The sequence below is a fragment of the Limanda limanda genome, chromosome 2 (genome assembly GCF_963576545.1).
Source record: "Limanda limanda chromosome 2, fLimLim1.1, whole genome shotgun sequence".
Lineage (NCBI taxonomy): Eukaryota > Metazoa > Chordata > Actinopteri > Pleuronectiformes > Pleuronectidae > Limanda > Limanda limanda.
Window position 1 is genome coordinate 25,012,872 of NC_083637.1, and position 24,514 is coordinate 25,037,385.

General features: G+C 44.0%; 1 protein-coding gene across 1 annotated transcript; it reads left to right on the plus strand.

Moving 5' to 3' along the window:
• abcc6a (ATP-binding cassette, sub-family C (CFTR/MRP), member 6a) lies at nucleotides 1–24,216 on the plus strand. The gene is made up of 31 exons (XM_061082885.1): nucleotides 1–418; nucleotides 3,275–3,451; nucleotides 3,606–3,731; nucleotides 8,226–8,363; nucleotides 10,664–10,786; nucleotides 11,896–11,957; nucleotides 12,094–12,225; nucleotides 13,264–13,470; nucleotides 14,685–14,862; nucleotides 15,099–15,260; nucleotides 15,365–15,457; nucleotides 16,022–16,225; nucleotides 16,591–16,737; nucleotides 16,830–16,917; nucleotides 17,484–17,553; nucleotides 17,641–17,767; nucleotides 17,866–18,042; nucleotides 18,148–18,315; nucleotides 18,539–18,725; nucleotides 18,833–18,917; nucleotides 19,007–19,124; nucleotides 19,555–19,762; nucleotides 19,880–20,190; nucleotides 20,470–20,669; nucleotides 20,842–20,968; nucleotides 21,114–21,215; nucleotides 21,318–21,464; nucleotides 21,574–21,732; nucleotides 21,901–22,067; nucleotides 22,229–22,423; nucleotides 22,799–24,216. The coding sequence occupies exons 1-31, from the start codon at nucleotides 377–379 to the stop codon at nucleotides 22,905–22,907; spliced, it is 4,536 nt and encodes a 1,511-aa protein (XP_060938868.1). The 5' UTR covers nucleotides 1–376; the 3' UTR covers nucleotides 22,908–24,216.
• The last annotated feature ends 298 nt before the right edge of the window (nucleotides 24,217–24,514 follow it).

Below are 24,514 nucleotides of genomic sequence, written 5' to 3' on the forward strand. Positions count from 1 at the left end.
CTCATAAACAGCAAGCAGACCGAGTGAGAGTCAGAAGGACAGAGGATCTCAGGGCAGCAGCAGTTCAAACAGCCAGGCAGACAGAAACAGAGTTTCATTGAGAGAAGATGGTTTATTAAACGAGAAGGAAAAGTTTAACAGACACACTCTTGCACACTAATAAACACAGAGCGTGCCACCCAGACAGAGAGGCAGCTTATTCCAAGAAATACCAGCATTAGTAAGAGAGGAATAGGGACACATATACTGTTCTTTCTCCCTACCATCACACACACTCACACACACTGGTGCTGAGTGTGTGTGCTGCCCAGCGTCAGCAGCAGGGTTGTTCAATCCCAGCAAGTGGAACATCTGGGAGGAAGGAGCGAGCGAGTGGATGGATGCCTTCTGCAGACTCAGTGGTCTGGACCCTCTGTGGGTGAGTTTGTGATGCCTTCACTGACCCTGGAATCACATTTATTTACTGAGTGTTTGTCATTTTCTGTCATGAGCAGATCCCGCAAAGCCTCATCCACTCCAGTTATAGTGAGTTTAAGTGTATACAGTTTATATATAGTATAATTTTTGTTGTTGCTCATGTCACACAGGCTAATAGTAATGTTTATAAATGACTCAATGTTTATGTAAAAGTTTGACTGTGTCTTTCTGAGGCTGAATCATTCACAATTGTTTATGGAAATTGAATATCTTTACACAAAGAGACAGTTCTGATTATTTGCTTACTTAGTCTTATTAACATGTTTTAATTTGACAATTTATATGATGGAGGAAAAAAGGTATTAGCGTTAGCCACATTAGCGTGCATGGTCTTTGGCCATCAACTATGCTGATATTTGTATTCAACAGGTTTTTGCCATCCTGCTGAGAGTATAAGTAAACAATACGATTAGAACTTTTTAACTTGTGTGGGGGTAAATAATGTTTGCTGGCAGGACTCAGCAGCAGCACAGAAATAAACTCAGCATGGGTTACACTGAACTTATCTGTTTGCACTCTGTACAAATCGGAGTGCATTAGCAATCCAATCCAACTGGGAGACTTTGGTCTATGCCTGGGTTGTGTTTACCGTCACTCTGCCCTGTGATTCAGCTCAATGAGATGCTGACCAGTCAGGCTCTGGCACACTGGGCCGAGCTGCTGTAGCTGGACAGGCTTATTAGACTTGTATATCAGCAAACCTCCACATTCTGAATCCCGGCTCGAAAAAATAGACGAATGGCCGCGATCCAGCTGGAAAATCCGAAAATACTAAATCCCAGCTCGCCCCCCTCACCCCACCAGTTCCTCTCTCCCTCTGTTTCTCATTACAGCTGCACTTGCCTCTGCAAAACAGCCATTGTCGAGAAATTTAAGGTAATCTGCGAATCAACCTTCTGCCGTGAAAGTTCAAAGTGCAGATGTGATTCTCTTAGCCACAGAACATCCTTTAATCAGCGCCGAGGACTGTTTTAAAAAGACGTCGTTGTCTCTGGTCGGCTCCGAAGCTGTCAGTTATTAGCGGCGGTAATCAACCTTGTGCATACTTTAGGTGAGGCGTCACTGCTGTATCATTAGTCACATCTGTGGGGTATTGCTGTGGGATTGTATGGCTTTAATGCAGAACTCAAGCATGTTCAGTCCAGGAGCTAACAGCACATTTACTTTCTTTCACCTTTAACCAATCCATCCTGTTATTTAAACAAGAGGTCAAGGTCTTGGTGAAAGTGTCAGCAGAGGGACTGATACTCTCTAAAATCACAGAGTCCTTGGTTCTTACAAATACTGTAGGTGCATAATGCTGCTCAGTCCTGTTTTTCTAACTAACAAGGTGGAATATTTCACTTATTTAACCTTATTATTAGCACAATTTGTGTTATAGGAGGTTATTAGGCCGGTATTGCAAAGCAGGGGACATTAAACAGATTCGCCGTACACGTACAAGTCTCTTCTCTCAATTTTCACATCATAGTGTTTGTCAGGTAAAAATAGACACCTTTGCCATGCCCAAGCTGCTGGCATCTGCTAGTTTACTGCCAGCATTTCAGCCCCTGGTGAGAAACAGGATAAGCACTGAGCAAAATGCACAAGAGAAAAAGCCCAGAGTGTGTTTGACAAGTTGGATCTCTTGCATCAAAGTGCTGTGTTCATCTGCCTGCCACTGACCACAGGAGTCAGAGGGGGACTGTGAAAAGTAGCCTCCCACTCACTGCCCGCCTCTCAAGAGATTTATCACTTAAACACGTTGCGGTGCATCAGCGTTCACAGAGACCACTCTACTGTGCACTATGTGAAAAATGGCAAGTTTATTACATAACCCTAACCAGCCATGTTATAAGGATTTATGTGGGAATACCTGTGTTTTACTTGTGGTTGAGCTGGGACAAGCTTTCATTTGAACTCAAACGGGTAGGCGACAGTAAGACCGATGATTCAGACGCCATCGATGGTAAACCTGTATTAATCACTATTCATGATGACTCACGCTGCCCACGAGGTGCAGCAGCATCAGCCAGTGAGAGGTGAACATCTCACCTGCCGCGCTTCACTCGCTGCGTGGACGTTGGCCCGGTTGTTGCATCATGATCCTGCAGCTGCCACCAATTGTGGCCTCTCTCTCCCTTATCCAATTTGGGAGTCTACCAGCGGGGCCAGACTGCTCTGCCATACTTGAATCTTTAAACCACTTCCTGTGGCGACTCCGCAGGGCAGCTAGTGCAGCCAGACACCGTGCCCCTCATTAGACCAGTGAGGTGATAAACAAGACAAGCAACAACAACAAGTCACTTAGCTCCCTGGAATTATTTTTTAAAACAATAGTTGACCTATCCTGGTTCCGGCTGCTGCTGCTGCTGCTGTTGCGTAATCTCACACATTTGGCAGCTCTTGCCCAACACACCTCGTATGCGTGGGCTTTTATTGTTATTAGTATAATCCTTGACCTCACTGTTTAATGTGTTGACAGTTTTTACTGTTCAGCTCAAATTAGGAAACAAGTCAGAGACACAGTAGGGAAAACTGATTATTTTCAGCAAAACGAAGGCTTCTTCCAACTCACACTCTCTCAGGATTGGGCACAGATAGATTTTCTGTAAAATTACTGTGGTTTCACTTGCCACCGCCTTGATGGATGAAACTTAGGACGTGCACCAAGTCTCGATTCTCTGGACTCAGCTCTCGCCAGCTGTGTCTGTCACAATGATGAATATTATCTCATAGTTTGACCTCAATTCATGACTCATAAATACATTCTCTTAATCAGATTTTTTTTACTTTTCTTACATTGTGTCTGTTGTAGGACTGGAATCGAACGTGGTACACGGCCAACCCGGACCTGACTCAGTGTTTCCAGAACACGGTGCTGGTGTGGGTTCCCTGTATCTACCTGTGGTTTCTGGCTCCTTTCTACTGCCTCCACCTCTACTGCCATGACCGTGGACGGATTAAGATGTCCTGCCTCTGCTCCTCTAAGATGGTGAGACTTCACACAGACTTTGGCCATTCTTCAGTGTATTGTCCATTTTTTATTCACATAAATGAAAACAGATGTGCAAATGCAGATGCAAATGTGATGGCACGTCCTGTGAGATCCTCCAATAAGCCTCTCATTCATTTCCTGTCCTGTTCAGGTGTTGGGCTTCCTGCTGGCCTCCTTCGGCTTCGTGGAGTTCTTCTATATTCTTCTGGAGAGGAGCGAGGAGATCCACCAGCACATGGTCTTCCTACTGAGCCCCATCATACGCAGCATGACTGTGGTAAATACTGTGGTTCCTTAAACTAGCATTTACCCAAACATTTACATATTACTGCCCAAATTGGATACAGATGACTTTATGTTACATTAAGATGACGTAGGCAGTGGCTAAAATAAGATGATGCAGGCCTTAAATGTATGTGTATAGAGTTAGCACTATTAAAGAACAGGGAAAACTGCACATTCAAGATACCACTGTAATCAAACTGGGTGTTACAGGGCTTAAACCATGACTCTCCATTTTTAGCTGTTAAACAAGACTGTTCTTTCATCATACTCATTGACTATAATTGATTTATGCAACTGTGCAATAGTTTACTTAAAGGTATTTCGGGTTCATGGATGAAAAAGGTCTCAAACATGGCCTTTGATTTGCAGCCCAAATTACACATTTCAACCCCCCTGCGTTGCTCAGGGCAACAGAGACGTGGCCATATTTCCTTGTGTGTCCTGCTTGCTCACATGTCAATGTGCAGAAACATGAAAGAATATATAGCGTACGTGCTGTATGTTGGCCAGACATTGAGGCGCAAAGCTGTGTAACAGGGACAGATTTATAGGCAATGCACACATCACAGTACCCTGAAAACAAAACCTTTCTTTTACCGTTCCTCACCAGGGTACGGAATATACAGTATATGTAGTGACATGAATTACTGTTTGATGTGGTTCAGTGTACATATATGCAAAGTTCCAGTGCAATTAAATAGGATTGTTTAGGGGCTTTGTCAGTAAGAGACAATATTTACATAAATCACAATATTTCAGGCTCTTACTCAGCATGATTTTATATAATTACCCCACGTCACAGATTACAGGCCCAGTCAGCTGTGAGCATTGGCTGTTGCTGCTTGTCCACTCGAGAGCTCGCCTCAAGTTTGTCCATTAATGCAGCAGCTGTGTCGCTCAGTGCGCATTGACTAATCATGTGCTTTGAAATAACTTCATATGAATCTCTTCCAGCCTTTATCTTTAAAAAACACTAAACCGCAGAATACAATGGTGACGACTCGCAGTCGTAGCGTATGTTTACCCTAATTACACAGAGAGATTCAGCCTTTAAAGGTTCTACAGGTATGATGTTGGGCCTGACGCCAGTTTCTTCTGTTGAGCGCCATTGTTCTGACCAAAACTGTATTTAAGGTGTTTAATTGCACTGCCTGTACAGAAAGAAAGAAATGACAAAAAAGGCAAAAGACTCACCCAGAAGCCAAGGTTCAGACTTAAATGAAATAAACCCAAACTATGAGCAACAGCTCAAATGCTCCAAATCTGTACTACTAGTATATATTTATTCTGTCTGCTCAGGTCTTTAATTTTTACAATTGTTGTTTGGCTTTTCCCCCTCCTTACATCTTGAATCAAACCATAGTATTCCCCCACCACCTGAGTCAGGGTGGTGTGTGAGGTGGGCTACAGATCATTATTTATAGAAGATAAGGACCAGTATGCAATCAAAGAAATGTTTCCAGCAGCATGTGTTGATGGAAGTGGCCCTGAATGTTTCTCGAAGCATCGACCCCACTCGTTTTAAATGATGCTTAAATGATGCGTGGGCACAAACAGAAGAAGGGCGCAGCTCACGACATGGGTGGCATGACACATTTGAAATGCATGTTTACGCTGCGCAGGAGTGATTTAAGAATTACAATGCAGCTCGGCCCGGATAGGGAGGGTTGCTGTCGTCCAGTGAGTCTGTGAAGCTGACCTACAGAGCTGGAGAGCCTCGCTCACAAAGCTCCCTCTCTCTGCAGCCCAGCACAGGTCCTGCACAGTCTCCCTCTCCAAGTCAGACAGCCTGGCCCACCTGTGGTCTTTTCAGACTCCTGAGTAAATACCAGCACTTGTTTGGGTAAAAATACGCCGTTTCTATAGACGGATACATTAAAAAAAACGATATATTTTAAGGACGTCATTAATCACTCCCGAGGGCCAGACAACAAACTACCAGCACGTTGCTAATCGTTGATTCTACTGGCCAGATCTATCTTTATTATCGAAGCATATAATTTTCTGGATGTTGATTGCAGCCACCCACCACCAGCCGTTCTCTGGGTGCAGTCCGGGAACACTGTGCTCTTGTTGCTTCGACCAACTTGTTTTGTTGCCCTTCGACTCGGGCTGATGTATGGGAACGATTTTGCCTGAGTCAGGCAGCCCACAGGACGAATCATGGTCACTAGCAATGAAAGTCATTGAATGAACACACATGACGTTGACTATAATCAGCAATAACATTACGTAAAGCTCCAGTTCCTTCCCCAGCACTGCACACATTACACCCATGTAATTATAAGGTAGGGTTTTGATTCGGGGCTGAGTGATGGACTTAGTTCCACCCACTGACTCGTTTCAACCGATGGGCTGATGGTTTACATCAAGATGACAAGTCACAGCCCAGGACTATAATAGGAGGGACAAAATGTATGGTTGACCCAGGGTCAGCTATACATTTGCTTTCCCTTCTTTACATAGAGGTTTGTTTTTGGGCTGATGCAGCCTCAACCTCCTCACATCCGGACTCAAAGACCCAGAAGTTCGGAACAGAAAGTTCTTAGTTCCACCCACGGACTCGAAGAAACCAACGGGCTGATGGTTTACAGCTATAGGGCATGTCAGAGCATAGGGCTATAATAGGAGAGACGCTGGCAATGTATAGCTGAGGTCCAGGCCCCACCTAAAGAGCTGGTAGTTCATTTAAATATCAAAGATGCTAGTAAAGCAGTTCTCTGGAGTATTTTGGTGTCTTTGAGCTCTTTGTTTTTGGTTTTCCAGTCTGCCACTTGGTACATTTCTGCACCACTGCTCGTTCGAAATAGAGAAAATCCGCACGCCCAAAGAGCCACCATCTTAAATACCCACAATCCTTTTTGAACAAATATCGTGATGTTTCAGCATTACAGAATATATACATGCCACATTAGATATCATAGTACATAGAAAAATAGTCTACAAAACATAAAATATAAACTCACTTATAGAATTCATGTCACATCGATAGCTGATATTACATTACAGGTTTAAGGTGTCTCTGTCTGGTTATATGTTAAAGTCAGAGTAACACCACAGATCAACATTCAGGTGGATGTATAGACAACTATTTAGAGAAAACAAGTGTCCATTGTGTTTATCCCAAAAAGTGAATGTTATCTGTCCCACTGCTGTATTTGATGTGCAGCCCCAGCACCACTGTCGGCTACCTGCCCGACACCAAACAGTGCAGTTAGTGACACGCTGCTGAACACAGGTAGAGCTGAAGAGTCAGGTATTTAGTTATGAGGTGATGGAGACCGAAGCAGAGCAAAAAGGAGAATGATTATCAGTCTTGATTCATTGTTCAGAGACAAACAATTCATATAAATAGAAATCTTGCTTTATATCTGCTGCATGAATAGCAAGCACCTTTTACCATGACATTAAACCATTCACGTGCTTGCCGTCTGCATGTCCTGCCTCATGTGCCTTTGGCTCCGACATCCCAGAGACGTTCGAGTGGACCGGGGACTCTTAATTCCCCATATGTGTGACTGCAGAGTGGCTCACTATCTACAATCATCCTTCGATGCACTGCTAAGAAGTATGAGGGAAATGTGAATGAACAAAAAAATGAAATCGTCACAACACTGAGTAAACAGGAACCCTGGACGTTGTTTATATCAACCAGAGAGATTTCCACCCTCTTGTACAAATCTCCATCTACAGTGTATCAGCTTGTTGACTTGGAAAGACTTATATAATTATCAGACCACTGTAGTTTATATCAGGACGATGCTGTGCCTCATCCCATAGTAACCAATATGTTTCTTATTATTAAGGCTAAACCAGCGATCTCGCCACTGGGTGAGGATAAAGTGACGTCTTGCTTTGGCTGACCACTTAAAGAGGAACCAATTACAGAGGTTCAATAACAGACGCAGGATTTCTATGACAACAGACAGATAACTGGGACTACTGAATGAGGGGAAAAAAAACACCATATACGCTCTATCGTCTTTGTTAACTGAAATAGTAACATTGAGCAATATGTTTAGGGTACGCAGCACACTATACATGTGCATTTCTTTATAGGCGGAAGTCTGCCAAGTCACATCTGTCCCTGCGGCCAGGGGAATCCCAGAAACCCAAGTGCTTTCTTAAAACCACCATCGCCTACGTTAGATCAGCATAAATCTGACTCAATCCTCTCTGCTCTGTTGAAAACATTGGCGGCTAATACAGGGGAGCTAGTGCTTCATGTCCTGGGGCATAATTTCCCCGGAGTTACTTCATGTTTCTAAAGAATTCTTCACAAAAGAAAAAGAAAAAAAAAAGATTTGGTGTGAATTTACTTCAGGACTTTTACTACTTTTTTTTTTCTTTCCTTGTTTTTGTCCGTGGAGTTTTGGCGCCCTGCTCTCTGGCTCCGAGACGGATTCATTTCCTCTCTTGTGAAATAAGAACCACTCATGTGAATTCTCTAAATCAGTCCTTTCTGTCTTTGTGTGTCTCTGTCTAGATTCTGGCCTTATGCATCATCCAGTTGGAAAGAATACGAGGCTGTCGCTCCTCAGTGTTCCTCTTCCTGTTCTGGGTCTTGGCTGTCGTCTGCTCCCTGGTGCCTCTCCGAGCGAAGATCCAGCTGGCCATGGACGAGGTATATAGCCTATTAAGATGTAATATTAACACTGTGCTGTATGATTTAACGTGAATAGAATCTGTAATATAATAACACATGCTGCTGTATATTACAACCCCACAAAAGTACCCTCTATATCGTAAATCAGGTATAAGTGGCAGCCAAAGAGTGTTTTTCAGTTTTGAACCTGTTGAACTTGCAGTGTCAAAACGGTGTGCGTGGATATCTAATCAGGTCGACTTCTACCCAAAGTCTAGACACAAGACTCCAGGCGCAAAAAACGGAGATATCCCTTTGTCAGCAAAGCATTTCTTTTTCATCCACCAATTTTAACCAGGGTAACCTAAAGTTAACCAAGTGCTGGAGGATGACACCGCCAATTCTGGTCAAGCCTGTGTGTGTTTAAGTTTCCCTTTTCTTCCTGTGTCTCCTGTCAGACACTGCAATCATTGTTGCATGGGATAGGTTTCTATTTAAGCGCACACAGGGCCGTGGGGCAGTCGCATTTGCATTTCTATAAAAAGACACAAACACACACACATCCATATTTCTGTTTTATCGTCCTCGGTGTGACATTCCCACACTGCTTGGGGGAGAGTAATGATGGCCCTGGGATAACTGCTGGTGAGACACGGCTGCCCAGGGTCAGACCAGAGGAACGTCAGCGCTGTGTTTATGGGCCTACACTGCTGTAAACACAGACAGATGGATATCTATGCATCCACACATAATGCCCTTTGGAATGTAGACATAGATGTAAAGCCACACGTGCACATGGGGCACACGTGACAACATATGTATTTCTCCTCCGTATTGAATATTAACGTCTTGATCCAAATCATTCATTCATCTTATTTTTCAGCTCATAACACCATCCAGCCACACCCTTTCCTCATGGGCAATAATATTGTCTTTCATGCAACGTCATGTGTCAGAATATTGTTAGGCAGGTGCATCAATGTAGCAGGGATGTTGTTTCACCTTCTCACACAGATAAAAGATATAATGTGTCCTGTAATGAACTTGTGCTACATATGCTGAATAGTGGATTTCGTTACGGTTGTACAGACTATATGTTAGCTGATATAACCTGCTTGTGTTACCTTTTATATTTTGTATACAGTGATGAAAGTGTTACCGATCTTCTCATCTAACTTCCAAATTCCCCCAAAATGTTTTTCAGAGTTTAGAAACCAAAGTAAACTTTTAAGCCCCCATTTGACTCTTTCTTCATTCATCCCAACCAGTATCGTTTTTTATAAAATAGCACAACACTTTTTGTCAGTAGTTTGAACATATACATATCATTAATATGCATATGTTTTACAATAGGTGCTGTCATGTTGTGAGACAATACAAATGATACCGCACACGTCAGCAGTTCTCTGTGTGTGATTCACGCTGCTGTGTTGACGGCTCGAGTTGACAGAGTTCATGTTTTTGGACCTTTGGCCAATCTTGGTCACTTGACCTACATTTTTCCCACCCCCTCTCCAACCATCCCAGACCTTTTTTTTCAGTGTGTGGCCGGATCCATTTGTACCCTTCATATCTCCTTTCTGAGCACATCACCACACTTTTCAGAGAAACTCATTTCACTGTTTACCATGGCTCTGCTTTCCATGGGTACCCATACGGCTGCACAACAGGCTGGCTGTGGCAGGGGTGTTGACCCAGTAGTAAACAATGACTCCGCCAGCGCCCGCAGTTTCTGTACGTCAAGAATAACACAGCAGCTCGACATTTCACAAAAGTCACATAGTGGTTAATATCACAGCTGTTGCCTTGATTGAAAGTAAGAGTGCTGGTTTGTAAAACCACAATCTGCCTATTTACAGATAGGTCCGCTTAGCGTGACTGAGAGGCAGCTTTAACTATCGCTTCATTTATATAAAGTAAGCCATTAAAGACTTTGGGTTTTCACTCTGATATAGACTAAACGTCCAAAATACCATTTATTGTGTCTGTGATCTCTATACAATGCACAAGCATGGGAAAAAAAACATAAAGTGGAACTAATGGCGTTTTGGATCTGCACACAAAGCCACAGGATGTTGTGTGATTTGTTAATTATTGTTGAAAGACATAAAAGAACATTTTGATCCAGTTGAAAACGTTAAGCCTGGATGTAAGTTCAATGTTATTTCTTCTTTGGCATTTGCTTGGCCATGAGGCCAATTAATATTGGCCTTGGTTTTTCATGAAAGACACATTTACGAAACTAGTCTGGCATAGTTTAAAGCAAATAAACTCAAGGAACTCTTTTTTCAGACTCTAATGCAGCCTTCTCATTCTGTGTTTTCTTACTTATTCTACAGGGCATTGCCTCAGACATTGTACGATACCTCGCCTTCTTCTCCTACTTCACAATCCAGCTGGCCCAGCTCTTCCTTTGCTGTTTTGCTGACCAGCCTCCAGTGGGAAAAACCGTCTTGGAAAAGGTAGGCAGCAGGAGAATGTGTCCCTCTTCCGTCAAAAAGGTCCATTTACCAGGGATGGAAAAATGCCTGAGCAACTGTCTTGTGGTTTCAGCTTTGTTTTTGTGAAGACACTTTTCCCTTTTGGAGGAAATGATGATGAGTGATTCATCTCCCTCCCTCCTGTTCTCTCTCACTTTACCACTTTTGCTTCCTGTGAGAGGACTGTAGATGGGTGCGAGTGTGTCTTTGACATTGCTCTCCTGCATACCATCAACACAACTCACTCACTTCCGCATCCGATAACATCCTGACTGCTGCTTATGTCAGCCATTATTTAATACAGATCCCATCAAACACAAGCCTGGCAAGAACCCTACAACCTCAAAATATCTAGGTCCTGTTGTAGAGCAGCTGACAGGTGGATGAAATATTTTTTTTCGAATCAATCAAATAGACGTGCGGTGTATTGTTTCCCCGGTAATAAACAAAATAGCTGGAAAAGTCCCTTAGAAACTCTTGGCGGGCGGCGGGGAGGCTGTGGGTGCAGAAGCCGCAGTCTGGGGTGATGGACACACCCATTGGTCGCTCCTCGCTGCGTGCTCCTCTTCTTCCTGCACCTCCTCCCCGGCCCACGCTCTGGTTAGATTTACTCACAGGAAGAGGGGAAGTGAGGGGACGAAGAGGGAGAGTGCTCATATTAAAGAGAGCAAACACCACGTGCGGGGGTGGCAGGGTGGAGGAACGGCATAAAGTATGCGTGAGAGCACAAACTTTCTGTGTATCTGGCGGGTGTGCGTCTGTCTCTCTGTCCACCCGTTGGACAGTGTGCGATGACACATTTCCGCCCGGTCTGCACCAGACCTCAAAACGTCATCTTTGCCCGGTGCTAACACTGAGCTCTATTTATTCTGTCATGTGGGAGTTCATGGCCTCTTCTCCCCACAATGGACCACCTGATTGTACAGCGATGTTTGCGCACTTCAGCATTCTCAATCTTGACCCCATCACAAGTGCAGCATTCAGCCATGAACCGACGGCCCTGCTGAAGCTCGTGTGTTTCTTGAAAGCCTCCAAGTGTCAAGAGATTTACTACGAAAACAACAGTGAGTCTGGTCTTTAATCTGTTGCAGAATCCCTGTCCCGTGAAAGATGCTTCTTTCCTGTCAAAGATCCTCTTCTGGTGGTTCACTGGGTAAGGTGGTTCTTCAGAACCCTCTCATTTTGAGGCCCTAGGCTGACTCATTACTATGACAGTTTGTGCTTGTTTACAATAATATGCGTGTTTTGTTGACGATCGAGCGTGAATCATCGCTGTGCTCCCCCTGCAGGCTTGTTGTGAAGGGCTATCGCAACCCACTGGCAGCAGAGGACCTGTGGACCCTGAGGCAGGAAGACACGTCACACAAGATCATGTGTGAGCTCGATCAGGACTGGGCAGCGGAATGTGCCAAAATTCAAAAGTGAGAATTGAACTGATAATTAATGCCTGGTGGTTTAAAAGTGAATCCCAGCATTTAAATGGTGGTCAAAGTTGAAAGAGCGGAGGTTAAGACATCCAGACCTTTTGTCCATGGTGCCGATCAAGTTCCAAAAGCACTGGATCCTACATTTCCACAGTGCAAACATTAGCATTTGATTTCATCATCCATGTGTGATTAACACACTCTTATAACACACACTTTCTCTTGTGAAATGTTAGACTCTAAAGTGTAGAGATTACCCTGAAGACATCAAAAGCCCATTGATTTTCTTTAAAAAGCCTCTTCCAGAATTTATAACATAACTGTGTCCTTGTGTGGAGCAAACTGACCTTTTATTTACTGAATCCCCCGTGATAGGCTTCCTAATCTTCTATGTGTAAAAGCCAAGAGTTATAACATGAATGTGTGGCAGAGGACCGGACTTCGCAGGGAAACGACATGTGCAGGGCGTGCACACGTTGTCCTCCATGTTTCCTCTGGCTCGTATGTCCTGCTGTTTTGACACGAGCTTGTTAACCACTACACAGCTCTCACTATTGTCATGGTTTAACAGCCAAAGCATCAATTCCATTTTATTGCGACGCGGTCACACGTTTACATGGTGTAAGTTGAATTAATGACCCAAGCAGAGCATGACTTAGCCATGATTGCGGTAGATTGAATTTGGTACGTCTCATTACCAGAGGCATTCGAGGCCAGAAAATGGGTCCAGAGGAGTTCCTTGGGGAGACATTGAACCCTCATGTCAAGACAAGAGCCCTGTGTCATTTTCAAAGCTTTTTAACATGAGCCAGTTCTTTGAAGATCTGCCTTCAAGTTATTATGTCATTAAATAATGTCTTTTACTGCTGCTGGCAGATTCTTCAGTCCATCAGTGATGGCACTAATAAAACCCTTTTTTTTTTCTTACAAAATGTGTTTTACATTAAAGACTTGAAAGGCACCAGAAGCTTTCCGGGGCATCTCTGACACAGAAGTCTCGTCTCTAACTACATGTGCGTTTTCCCCCATTGGCAGGCAGGAGAAGGCTTTGGCGTCGGGTGCGGCGCTGGGGGGCAGACTGCCAGACCAGGCGCAGCTCCTCAGGAAGCTGCAGAAGGAGCAGAGCTCCGGCTTCTTCCTGCTCAGGACGCTGGCCCGCAAGTTTGGTCCATACTTCCTGACCGGTACCCTGTGCATCATATGCCACGATGCCTTCATGTTCGCCATCCCCCAGGTGCTCAGGTGAGACATGAAGTGAGAGAACGTGTCTAAACTTAGCTGCACCTCAACCCAGTTCCATAGGGTCCAGGCCCCCAAAAATGTCTCTTACTGAATGAGATATTGTTGGAATTGGCACAAAGATACAAATCAGGCAGTTGATAATTAGACAATTGTAAAAAAAACGCTCAAGGGATAGCAAGTAACAGTGTCATTACATTTGGAAAGAAATGTTGCAGTGTTTTTCCCATGTAACTTTTTCAGTGCTCCACAAACCAAATGGCATTGCATACTCTGTATTAAGGAAGTTGCAGACAATATTCCAAACCTCAGCTACTGGATGCACACCACTCCAGGCTAGAGTATAAAAAGAATTTTATAGTGAGGTTTTTTTAGGTGAAACTGTCCAATTCAATTGGGAGATTGAAGTGAAAGAGATTTATTTTTCCTGGTATAATAATTTATAGAAACATAGGTTTTGAAGATTGTTGGGGGGGAAACACCAAAATACAACAATCTAGATAGATAAGTAGACATGGCTACATAAGAAACTCCAGATATGTCACCTTCATTGTTCTATTTGAAACGATTTGTTATACAGACAACCAAACAACAACAGAGGCTGGCAGCAGTGAAAACAGGTCACGGCTGACCCGCCGCTATCCACAGCATCCCTCTGGCCAGACTGGAATGTTGTTGTTGATGCACTGCACAGAATCAGTGGAAGTGTTAATTATGGTCATGGAGCTGTGAGCAAGAAAAGTCGACGAGACCGCAGCCCTCTGTGCTCCCGTGCGGAGGACAGGCGGAGAGCGAAAGGAGGCTCTAAATGGCAGCAAAGCAATTGGACCACAATAAGGGAGCCGCTGGCCAAGTGTGAGGGCAGCACGGCCACAGGCTGAGCGCTGTTGTGCAACCCCAGCTTGCTTTGTGCAGACCAGTCAGCCAGCAGCCACAGCAGCGCTCAAGGCCCTTGGTTTAAGACACACAATGAAAGTCAAATAATAACCGGATTGAATGAAAAAAACACAGTAAAAAAACTGTGTTGACCGGGTAAAAGCCCGCCTGCATCTGATTTGATTGGTATCATTCTCTACTTTCCAGGGAAAATCACATAGGGTTTTGATAAAGTAAAGACAGTGACGCAAAAGTGCACTCAAGGGTCAAAGAAAAATGTTGTATAAACCACATTCAAACTTCTGATGAACCTGTTTCCATCTGCTTCTCCTCTGCCTCAGTCTTCTTCTGGGTTTCATGAGAGACAAAGACGCCCCGCTGTGGAAAGGCTACTTCTATGCCACCCTGATGTTCCTGCTCTCCTGCCTCCAGTCGCTCTTCAACCATCAGTACATGTACGCCTGCTTCACAGTGGGAATGAGGGTGAAAACCGCTGTTATGGGCTTGGTCTACAGGAAGGTGGGTAGATCTGCGTCCACAAGACATGTAACCTCTTGACGTGACATAAATTATGTCTCAACTGGCAAAAACAAAAAGCCTGCTTTGCTTCCAGACTGGAAACTGTACGCAGAGTGTGATTAAATGCGCTTCACCTAAGATGTATGATTGTCGGAAACCTTTATGAGGGTGTCAAATTATATTGTACACAATGCACTGAGGGCTAAACGTCTTTGTCTCTTTTGTTGTCCCTCCAGTCTCTGGTGATAAACAGCGCTGCCAGGAGGACGTGCACCGTGGGCGAGATTGTAAATCTGGTTTCTGCAGACACTCAGAAGCTCATGGATTTTGTGGTGTACTTCAATGCTGTCTGGCTGGCTCCTATTGAGATTGCTCTTTGTCTCTTCTTCCTCTGGCAGGTATGTCCAAGTGTAGTATCTTCACAATGCCTCCCATTCATGCACAAATCCTTTCATTTTACTCTGAAGTCCTTTAACGCGCTTTTATCCCTTCTTTTATTCAGCATCTGGGCCCGTCGGCTTTGGCAGGAATTGCCACTGTCATCCTTATTTTTCCACTCAACGGATTCATTGCAAAGAAAAGGAGCAAGCTGCAGGTAAAAGCTGTTACAGGAATCCGTTGCTCCTTCGCTCCAGTGAGGCTGACATCTGGCATGTTGGGTCAGGGAAGCCACAGCTGGTTTAGATAGTGGCTGAAGAGCAGTGTGGGTGTTTGGCCTGGATGGTACATTCTCCCTTGTCCTTTTGATGTCTGCCCCATATAACATGTTTGAAAAACAATGACAGGAAAGGGTGGGCAGTAGGAAGACATAATTTTTCATTTCTTTGGCAAAACAACAGACGGTTCTATAAATTTGGATGCCAGTTTAATCGAACGTTGGCTTCAACCGCATTCCTGGCCCTTTGTTGTTTCCTTGTCATAAAAAATCCCTAGAATGTAACAGGCAGTAAATTCTTGCTGAATTAAACAACTTCTGTGATGTTCAGGAAACTGTAGCTGTAACAAGGGCAGACAAACCCATGTTCACAAATGTATGGATTTGTTTTTGTCTTAATTGGTAATTGTCTTTCCACTGTAACCCAGTTTCAGCTTAAGACATTTTATTTCAATGATAAAATGTAAGAAGTAAATTGAAAAACACATTCCTTGTGGTCAACAGGAGATCCAGATGAAGTTCATGGACGGCCGCATCAGACTGATGAACGAGATCCTGAATGGAATAAAGATCTTGAAGTTTTACGCCTGGGAGAAGGCCTTCCTGGAGCAGGTGTTGGGCTACAGAGAGAAGGAGCTGGAGGCTCTGAAAAAGTCTCAGATCCTTTATTCCATCTCCATTGCTTCCTTCAACTCCTCCTCTTTCTTGGTAAGAGCAGAAAAACTGAAAGAGCTCTTAAAAAAAAAAAAAAAAATTCTAAAGTTGACAGAGGTATATATATAGAGAGATACTTTTGTTGCACAAAAAGACCAAAACCGGTTGTTCATCGATTGTACTAACATGTGTGTTTACCCAAAGCCTGATATAGCTCTGTCCTTTGCACTGCTCTAGTTCCAATGTCCATCTTTGTTTGTTTTACTTGTCCTTGTTAAGTACTTTGCAACATTGTTAAGAGATGTGCTGGCCTATATAAATAAAGTTTGACATTATTATTATTATTATTATTATTATTATTATTATTATGAGCATTCTGTCTGTAAATCTAACTTTGAGCATCTTTCTTTTCTTCTAAGATCGCTTTCTCAATGTTTGGAGTCTACGTGACGCTGGACGAAAGAAACGTCCTCGACGCACAGAAGGTCTTTGTCTCGATGGCGCTGATCAACATCCTGAAGACGCCGCTCAGTCAGCTGCCATTTGCAATAAGCACAAGCATGCAGGTGGGTAATATTGCTGCTCTGAGATGTTTTCTCCTTCCACGGTGGCTGGTGCAGTAAACAGGTCAGTTAACTAACCACTGACTCTGTTTCAGGCGGTGGTTTCCCTCCGACGTCTGGGAAAGTACCTGTGCTCAGAAGAACTGAAAGTGGACAATGTCTCAAAGGATCCATTGAGTTGTGGTAGGAGCCCCACCCGTGCATAAACTTTTACACTGCATGAATACACTAGCATACTGCACTGTTCGGTGTCACCAATTTTCATAATTTGGTTCCTATACTGTCTGAAATCATAGGCTGTCATAATCGATACAAGCAGCCAGCAAGACTTGCTGTTTATATCTGTGGAGCACCACAGCCTTGTATTGCTCATGTGCACTGTCACTTCCTGGGTCGCGGCCTGACTGGTAGACACGTTAATTATAGGATGTTCCCATTTAGTGGTTGATCGTAAATCAGAGCATGAATTCAGACGTATGATTTATAGAGAAACAAAAAACATACCGAGCTCTGTGTCTGTGATCTGTCAACACTTCCTAAGACAGCTCGTGAAAAAGCAACAGCTCTGTAATTTGGATGATTAAGCAAATTCTCTTGTAATTATGCCCAGACTGCTCTATGACAAGTCACTTCAAGGGAGGAATTTTATTTTGAAGGTTTGTTTGTCGCTCAGGTTGAAAGAACCTGTTCTGCCTTTAGTGTTTATTGCCGGCTGTATTGAGTTTACTGAGTGTTTCTTTCTCGTTCAGATGGGGAAGACGTGGTGATTGACAACGGCACTTTCAGCTGGTCTGCAGAGGGCCCTCCGTGTCTGAAAAGGTATGAGCTGTGAAAATGAACCAAAAAATAAACTAAATCAATAAAATGAAGAGACACTGACTGGATAATTCCCCTCCTTGTTGACAGGATCAACATCCACGTGCCACGAGGTTCCCTTGTTGCTGTCGTGGGACATGTGGGCAGTGGAAAGTCGTCTTTGTTGTCCGCCATGCTCGGAGAAACAGAGAAAAGAAGCGGTCAAGTCGTTGTCAAGGTGCTGAGCTCATGTGCCATGTGCAAGTTCTATTCGTAGTTTGCGGGTAACATTTTAATAAATATTGACAGTCTCTCTTTGGACGTCTGTCTCCGCAGGGCTCCCTGGCTTATGTGCCACAGCAGGCGTGGATCCAGAACGCCACGGTCCACGACAACATCCTTTTTGGCCGTGAGAAGCTGAAAACATGGTACCACCGTGTGCTGGAAGCCTGTGCTCTGCTGCCAGATCTGGACATTCTTCCTGCTGGAGATTCTACAGAAATCGGAGAGAAGGTATGCAAATGTTTTTCCCTTTTAAAATAAACAATTAAAAATTCTTTCTTGTCTTGAAATCATCTGAGTTATGTCTGAAATGTTCTCCTAATCTTGGTCATGCAGGGACTGAACCTCTCGGGTGGGCAGAAGCAGAGGGTGAGCCTGGCCAGGGCTGTGTACAGGAAGGCGGATGTGTACCTGCTGGATGATCCGCTGTCTGCTGTTGACGCGCACGTGGGTCAGCACATCTTCGACAAAGTCATTGGACCCAAAGGAGTGCTCAGAGACAAGGTAATGCATGTAACAGAAGCTGCACAGTGCAAATAAGCCTCTACAATTCAGCTGCAAAGAGCCAAAACATGGTTTTATGACACCTCAACCACTTGCAAGCACAAGTCCAGTGCTAGTGTTATCATCACACGGAAACCACCACTTTGCTGACACTCTTGTTTTTTAAGAAAGCATCAATTTAGTGTCGGATTGTGCTTACATCCTATTTTTCTGACCTGTGCAGACCCGCATCCTGGTGACCCATGGGACGAGCTTCCTGCCGCAGGCCGACCACCTTCTCGTCATGGTAGATGGAGAAATCACAGAGAGCGGCTCCTACCAGGAGCTCCTGAGCCGCCACGGTGCATTTGCTGACTTCATCCACACCTTTGCCAACACCACAGAGCGAAAAGAGAGCGCCATACAGAGAGGTGAGGAGAGGTTTCAGCACAAAATTCAAAAGACACTGTCATCATAAATTTTATATTAAAGAGTAAAGTGTACTTACATGTGCATTAAACATGTCCTTTTCCTGTAGCCGGGTCCAGGAGGTCCAACGCTCGCCTCAGCATGGTCGACTTCATGCCGTTCTCCAGAGACCTGTCCCAGGAGCAGCTCATCGGGTACTATACAAACACATAAAGTGTCATAAAGCTGTGTGGCATCCCTAGCATTTTATGATGCTGACTTTTGGCTTCTCCACATTCTCCAGGGGTGACACCACTAATACCAACCTGCAGAATATGGAGCCAGTGTCTGAAGCGGACCAGGAACAGATACCAGAGGACTTGGGCAAGTTGACCGTGGCTGACAAGGCCCACACTGGAAGGGTGAGTCTGACAATAGCTTCTCCCCATAAAGATATTCTTATAATTAATAATAATATTTCTAAGCCACAAATTATACATTTTAGTTTACTCTCACAGTTATTCAAAACATGTTGTTTTAGGCTGCAGCAAGTAGATGTTTTCGGTACAAAACACTTCCTTTTCATCACATAACAAACACATTTAGCAAATAGCTGTTGGATACAGTTTAGCTTTAAGCAACTAATGAGATAGCTTTTCCTTAGAAGTAGAGGGAAAAAAATAGAGCTAAAATGAGAAGGAATATTATACTTCCTTTCATCTGGTGACCAGAAATGCAACATCAAATATAAATCATTCAGTGGTTACAGATTTGATATTGATACACAGACAAACAAAAGGTTCCTTTAATTCCTTGAGACTGACCAGCATTTTTGTGTGTTTTCTGCAAAAGGTGAGGCTTGACATGTACAAGAAGTACTTCAAGACAATCAGCCTGGCCATCATCATTCCCATCATCTTCCTGTACGCCTTCCAGCAGGGCGCCTCCCTGGCGTACAGCTACTGGCTCAGCATGTGGGCCGATGACCCCATTGTTAACGGCACTCAGATCGATACAGACCTGAAACTGACTGTGTTTGGGGCTCTGGGCTTCGTACAAGGTCAGTTAGCTAATGGCGTCAGTCCTCAAGGACAAACACTCCACATGTTTGAACGGTTCACGTTGGTTTATAATGTCTGGCTCCGGGTTTGATCGAACGTCCCTCCCCTTTGTTCAGGCATCTCTATCTTTGGCACAACCGTTGCCATCTCGATCTGCGGCATCATCGCTTCTCGCCACCTGCACATGGACCTGCTGATCAACGTGCTGCGCTCCCCCATGTCTTTCTTTGAGACCACGCCCAGCGGCAACCTACTCAACCGTTTTGCCAAAGAGATCGACGCCATTGACTGCATGGTGCCCGACGGCTTGAAAATGATGCTGAGCTACGTCTTCAAACTCATGGAGGTCTGCATCATTGTGCTGATCGCCATGCCCTTCGCAGCTGTGATCATCCTGCCGCTCGCCTTCCTCTACACCTTCGTCCAGGTACATTCCCACTAATGACTTGTATCCTTACTTTTTCTTTGAGAGCATTATTTTATACATGGATCACCAGCAGCTGGGTCCCATTACTGTGTGTTATTTGAACGCTCTGACTTCCAAAACCAACCCTTCTGATTTTGCCTTTCGCATGTATTTTGTTCCCCCACCTGCTGACATAGATTGTTACATGCATTGCTTATGAATTATGGGAAAGCCCTGAGCGCTCCCAAGTCGGTTTCACTCATTAAAGCTGGTGTTTTACTTTTCCACTGTGGGCTACAGAGCTTCTACGTCGCCACATCCTGTCAGCTGCGCCGGCTGGAAGCTGTGAGCCGCTCGCCAATTTACACCCACTTCAATGAGACGGTGCAGGGCGCTGGCGTCATCCGGGCCTTTGGGGAGCAGTCCAGGTTCATTCTACAGGCCAACCAGAGGGTCGACTTCAATCAGACCTCCTACTTCCCCCGATTTGTGGCCACCCGGTGAGAGGATTCGTAATTATGAATTATTACGTGTTTTGATATAATTCTTACATTCCTTTGTTCAGTTAACAGAAAAGCATGGTAATGGTTAAACAAACTGCCTCTGGGTTTGATAATCAGGAGATATTCTGGAACTTGTCCGTCCACAACTAAATCATTGTTACATCAACAGGTGGCTGGCAGTCAACCTGGAGTTTGTGGGTAATGGCGTGGTCTTAGCTGCTGCCATTCTCTCTGTGATGGGAAAAAACACACTGAGCCCGGGCATGGTTGGTTTGGCTGTGTCACACTCCCTCCAGGTAAGTGGCTCTACCTACGGGCTCACACACACACACACACACACACTGCAGTTCTGGAGGTGTATTAACAACCCTCAAACGGCATGTTGCATGTGGCAATGAATAAAAGACTTTGAAGTAAACCATGCTGTCTTGGATACTGCAGGTGACTGGACTCCTGAGCTGGATTGTGAGATCCTGGACCGATGTGGAAAACAACATTGTTTCTGTGGAGAGAGTCAGCGAGTACGCAGACACTGCTAAAGAGGTACACTGACATAGAATCACTACCTAGCACACGAAATAATCCAACAATGGAAAGGAGAGGGTGTTCTCTGTTCTGAACTAACTTTGTTATGGTCTCATTTAGGCCAGTTGGAGTATAGAGGGCAGCTCCTTGCCCCAGGCCTGGCCCCAGACCGGCACCATAGAGTTCCAGGACTACGGGCTGCAGTACCGTAAAGGCCTTGAGTTGGCTCTGAAAGGCATTACCTTGCATATCCATGAAAGAGAGAAGGTGAGTCATTTAATTTGATATAAAACACACAAACTTGACTTAATCCTGGATCACTCAAATTGCAGCATAATATCATACTTAAATTCTAACTAAAAACCTCTTCTCACAGGTTGGAATTGTGGGTCGAACGGGTGCAGGGAAGTCCTCACTTGCCCTGGGAATCTTCAGGATCTTAGAGGCGGCGAAAGGAAAGATCTTCATTGATGGCGTCAACATCGAAGAAATCGGACTCCATGACCTCAGATCCCGCATTACTATCATTCCTCAGGTATGACAGTGGAAATAACAAAAACTGAGTCCTGGCTTTCATCATATAAACTGTTTGCAAAAGCTTCAATCTGTATCCACTCCAAAATAATCCGTTCCAAATTGTAATAATCCTGTTAGCGATCCGAACAGCTCAGTGCTGGATAACAGCTGCTCTCCTCTCCCCCAGGACCCCGTGCTGTTCTCAGGCTCCCTCCGGATGAACCTTGACCCCTTTGACACCTACACTGATGAAGAGATATGGAGTTCATTGGAGCTGGCTCACCTCAAAAACTTTATCTCAAATCTGCCTGACAAACTCAACCACGAATGCTCCGAGGGAGGAGAAAACCTCAGGTATGACAAGTTGCAGTGCAGATAAACAAACCAGCTATTTGTTTTGCCTAGTCAGTCATTGTTTAATTATTATAAAGAGATCGACACTAAGTTCCAGGAACAGTCCCCGTCTAATACGTGATTCGACTGGTCCCTCTCCAACTCTCCTTTTGTCTGTGTAGTCTGGGTCAGCGCCAGCTTGTGTGCCTGGCCAGAGCCTTGCTGAGGAAAACCAAGATCCTGGTGTTGGATGAGGCGACAGCTGCTGTGGACCTGGAGACAGACACACTCATCCAGTCCACAATCCGCACACAGTTTGAAGACTGCACCGTCCTGACCATCGCTCACCGCCTGAACACCATCATGGACTACACAAGGTACATTTTAATCCAAGACTATTATCAAGTCAAAGGGCAAATGGTCAACTAGTCAGTGACAAGACATTTATCAAGTAGAATATCTAAGGTTTAATGACTACCGATTCTCATATGTAAGTTTGCTGATTTTGTCTCTTTCCTGTCACTGTAACCTGAACACTTTTGGATGTTTTTGGTCCGGGAAAATAACCCATCGATAAGCATTAGTATGGATCCTGAAAAACATGTAAAAGGAATTTGTCTTAACTTTGACACTTCACAAACAAAACAGTAGATAAAAATCTAATTATTGTGCAAACAAATTAACATTTAGTTCCAACAATTAAACGATCAATAATTTCAAAACATCTGTATCCTTTTTTTGCTGCTCCACAGAGTGATCGTAATGGACAGAGGCCACATTTCCGAGATGGACACTCCAGCCAACCTCATTGCACAGCGGGGACAGTTCTATCGGATGTGCCGGGAGGCCGGGCTGGTCTAGGTCTCTGCTGGAGTCTCGTTCCTTGCAGCTGGTGATGTGGCGTGCAGATGTGGCACCTTACTCCTGTGGCTCTCCAACACATGTTAAATCGGGCCATTCCCAGATTTATGGCAGCTCAGAACGCCTCTCCAAGAGGGCATTGTCTACAAATCCCAAGAGCAGCTGCTGACGCAGTCCCTACAGAATTTGTTTGTTTTTTGTAACACACACTCAGACATGCTGTTGTAAGTCAGGAAAAGACATTTGTTAACCTCAGATGATGAACATTCAAAAGAAGGCTACAGTCGATTGTTGAGAGTCTCCGCTATAAATATTGTACATAGAGTAGTGGAGTCCGTTTATTCCATGAAATGTTTAAGGTAAAGGCTGGATTGAAAGAGTACCACAAATCTTAAGGATTTTCAGGCTTTATTATTTTTATAGTTTTTGTAAGTTTTTATAAAGCACATGGCATATTTTTGATGTTCTCTCAGGCTTAAATGTTGATGTTTACTCATACTTTTTTAGCCTTGTATACCAAGAAAGAGGCAATTTTGTTATTGTTATTAGATGGAAACCTATTCTGCCATCTTGTCCCAGAAACTGGGAGAGGAAACACTCTGACACACTAACCTTCAAAAGGTTCAACCTGGCGAATGCGAGGGAAGTGAGTTTTCGCAGCGTTCGGGATCCGAGCTCGAAGCAACCAATTGGGAGTTTTTATGGGTCAGAGAAAAAGAGGACAACACTGAATTGAGCCAAAGCATTAGCAACAGTCCAACTACGTTGTGGCTGTTGTTTATTTCTGTCAAAGTAAACATATAAAAAAAGTCAATAGAGACCATGCTGGTCAGACTTAACCTGACGCCGGTAGTGAAAAACCACCATGAATGAAGAGAATGCCTCTTCAAAACAATGGTGTTAAATCTTTGTGTGATTATCTCTCTGCCTCCACCGCACAAATTCAGGCTGTACTCACATACACATGTGCACAGAGTATAAAAACATCAGTATGGTTTCATTGGTGCTGACATGACAGACTGTATATAGTCCAAGTTGACCTTTAGTCTCGATTCGAGGAAGGAACCCTATGAACTTTTCCGAGAGAAGAGGTATTTGCTGTTTTTGTCTTACTGGTTTAGACAATATATACTAAGAGAAAGCCTATAGTTTATTTATGTCAATCGACAAAATGTAGTTCCTTAAAATTCTGAGGATTGTTTTATATTTATACTTTTTATAGCAAGCTTGTTCATTTTTCATTGACTATTTTATTGTAAATGTACTGTTTCATACATCATGCTGGATAAATAAAATGTATTTGAATCCATGCGTGAATTTGTGTCTTTTTAAGGGAGTTTGCCACAATAATACATACTTTAACTCAGCCCTTGAAATACTCAAGGACAATTCTTGGGCACAAGAAAAACATTGATGACATCAGTGCTGGATTGGTTGCTTCTTTATTTTTGTGTCATGCACACAGACGTGTTAATAAGACAACAAAGCCAAAGTTTCAGTGAACCATCAACATTTCATTCCATTCCATTTCAACATTCCGGCTTTATTTCCAAGCTTAGCAAATAAAAACTGCTTCCACAAACCTTCCTTCTAGAGATGTAACACAT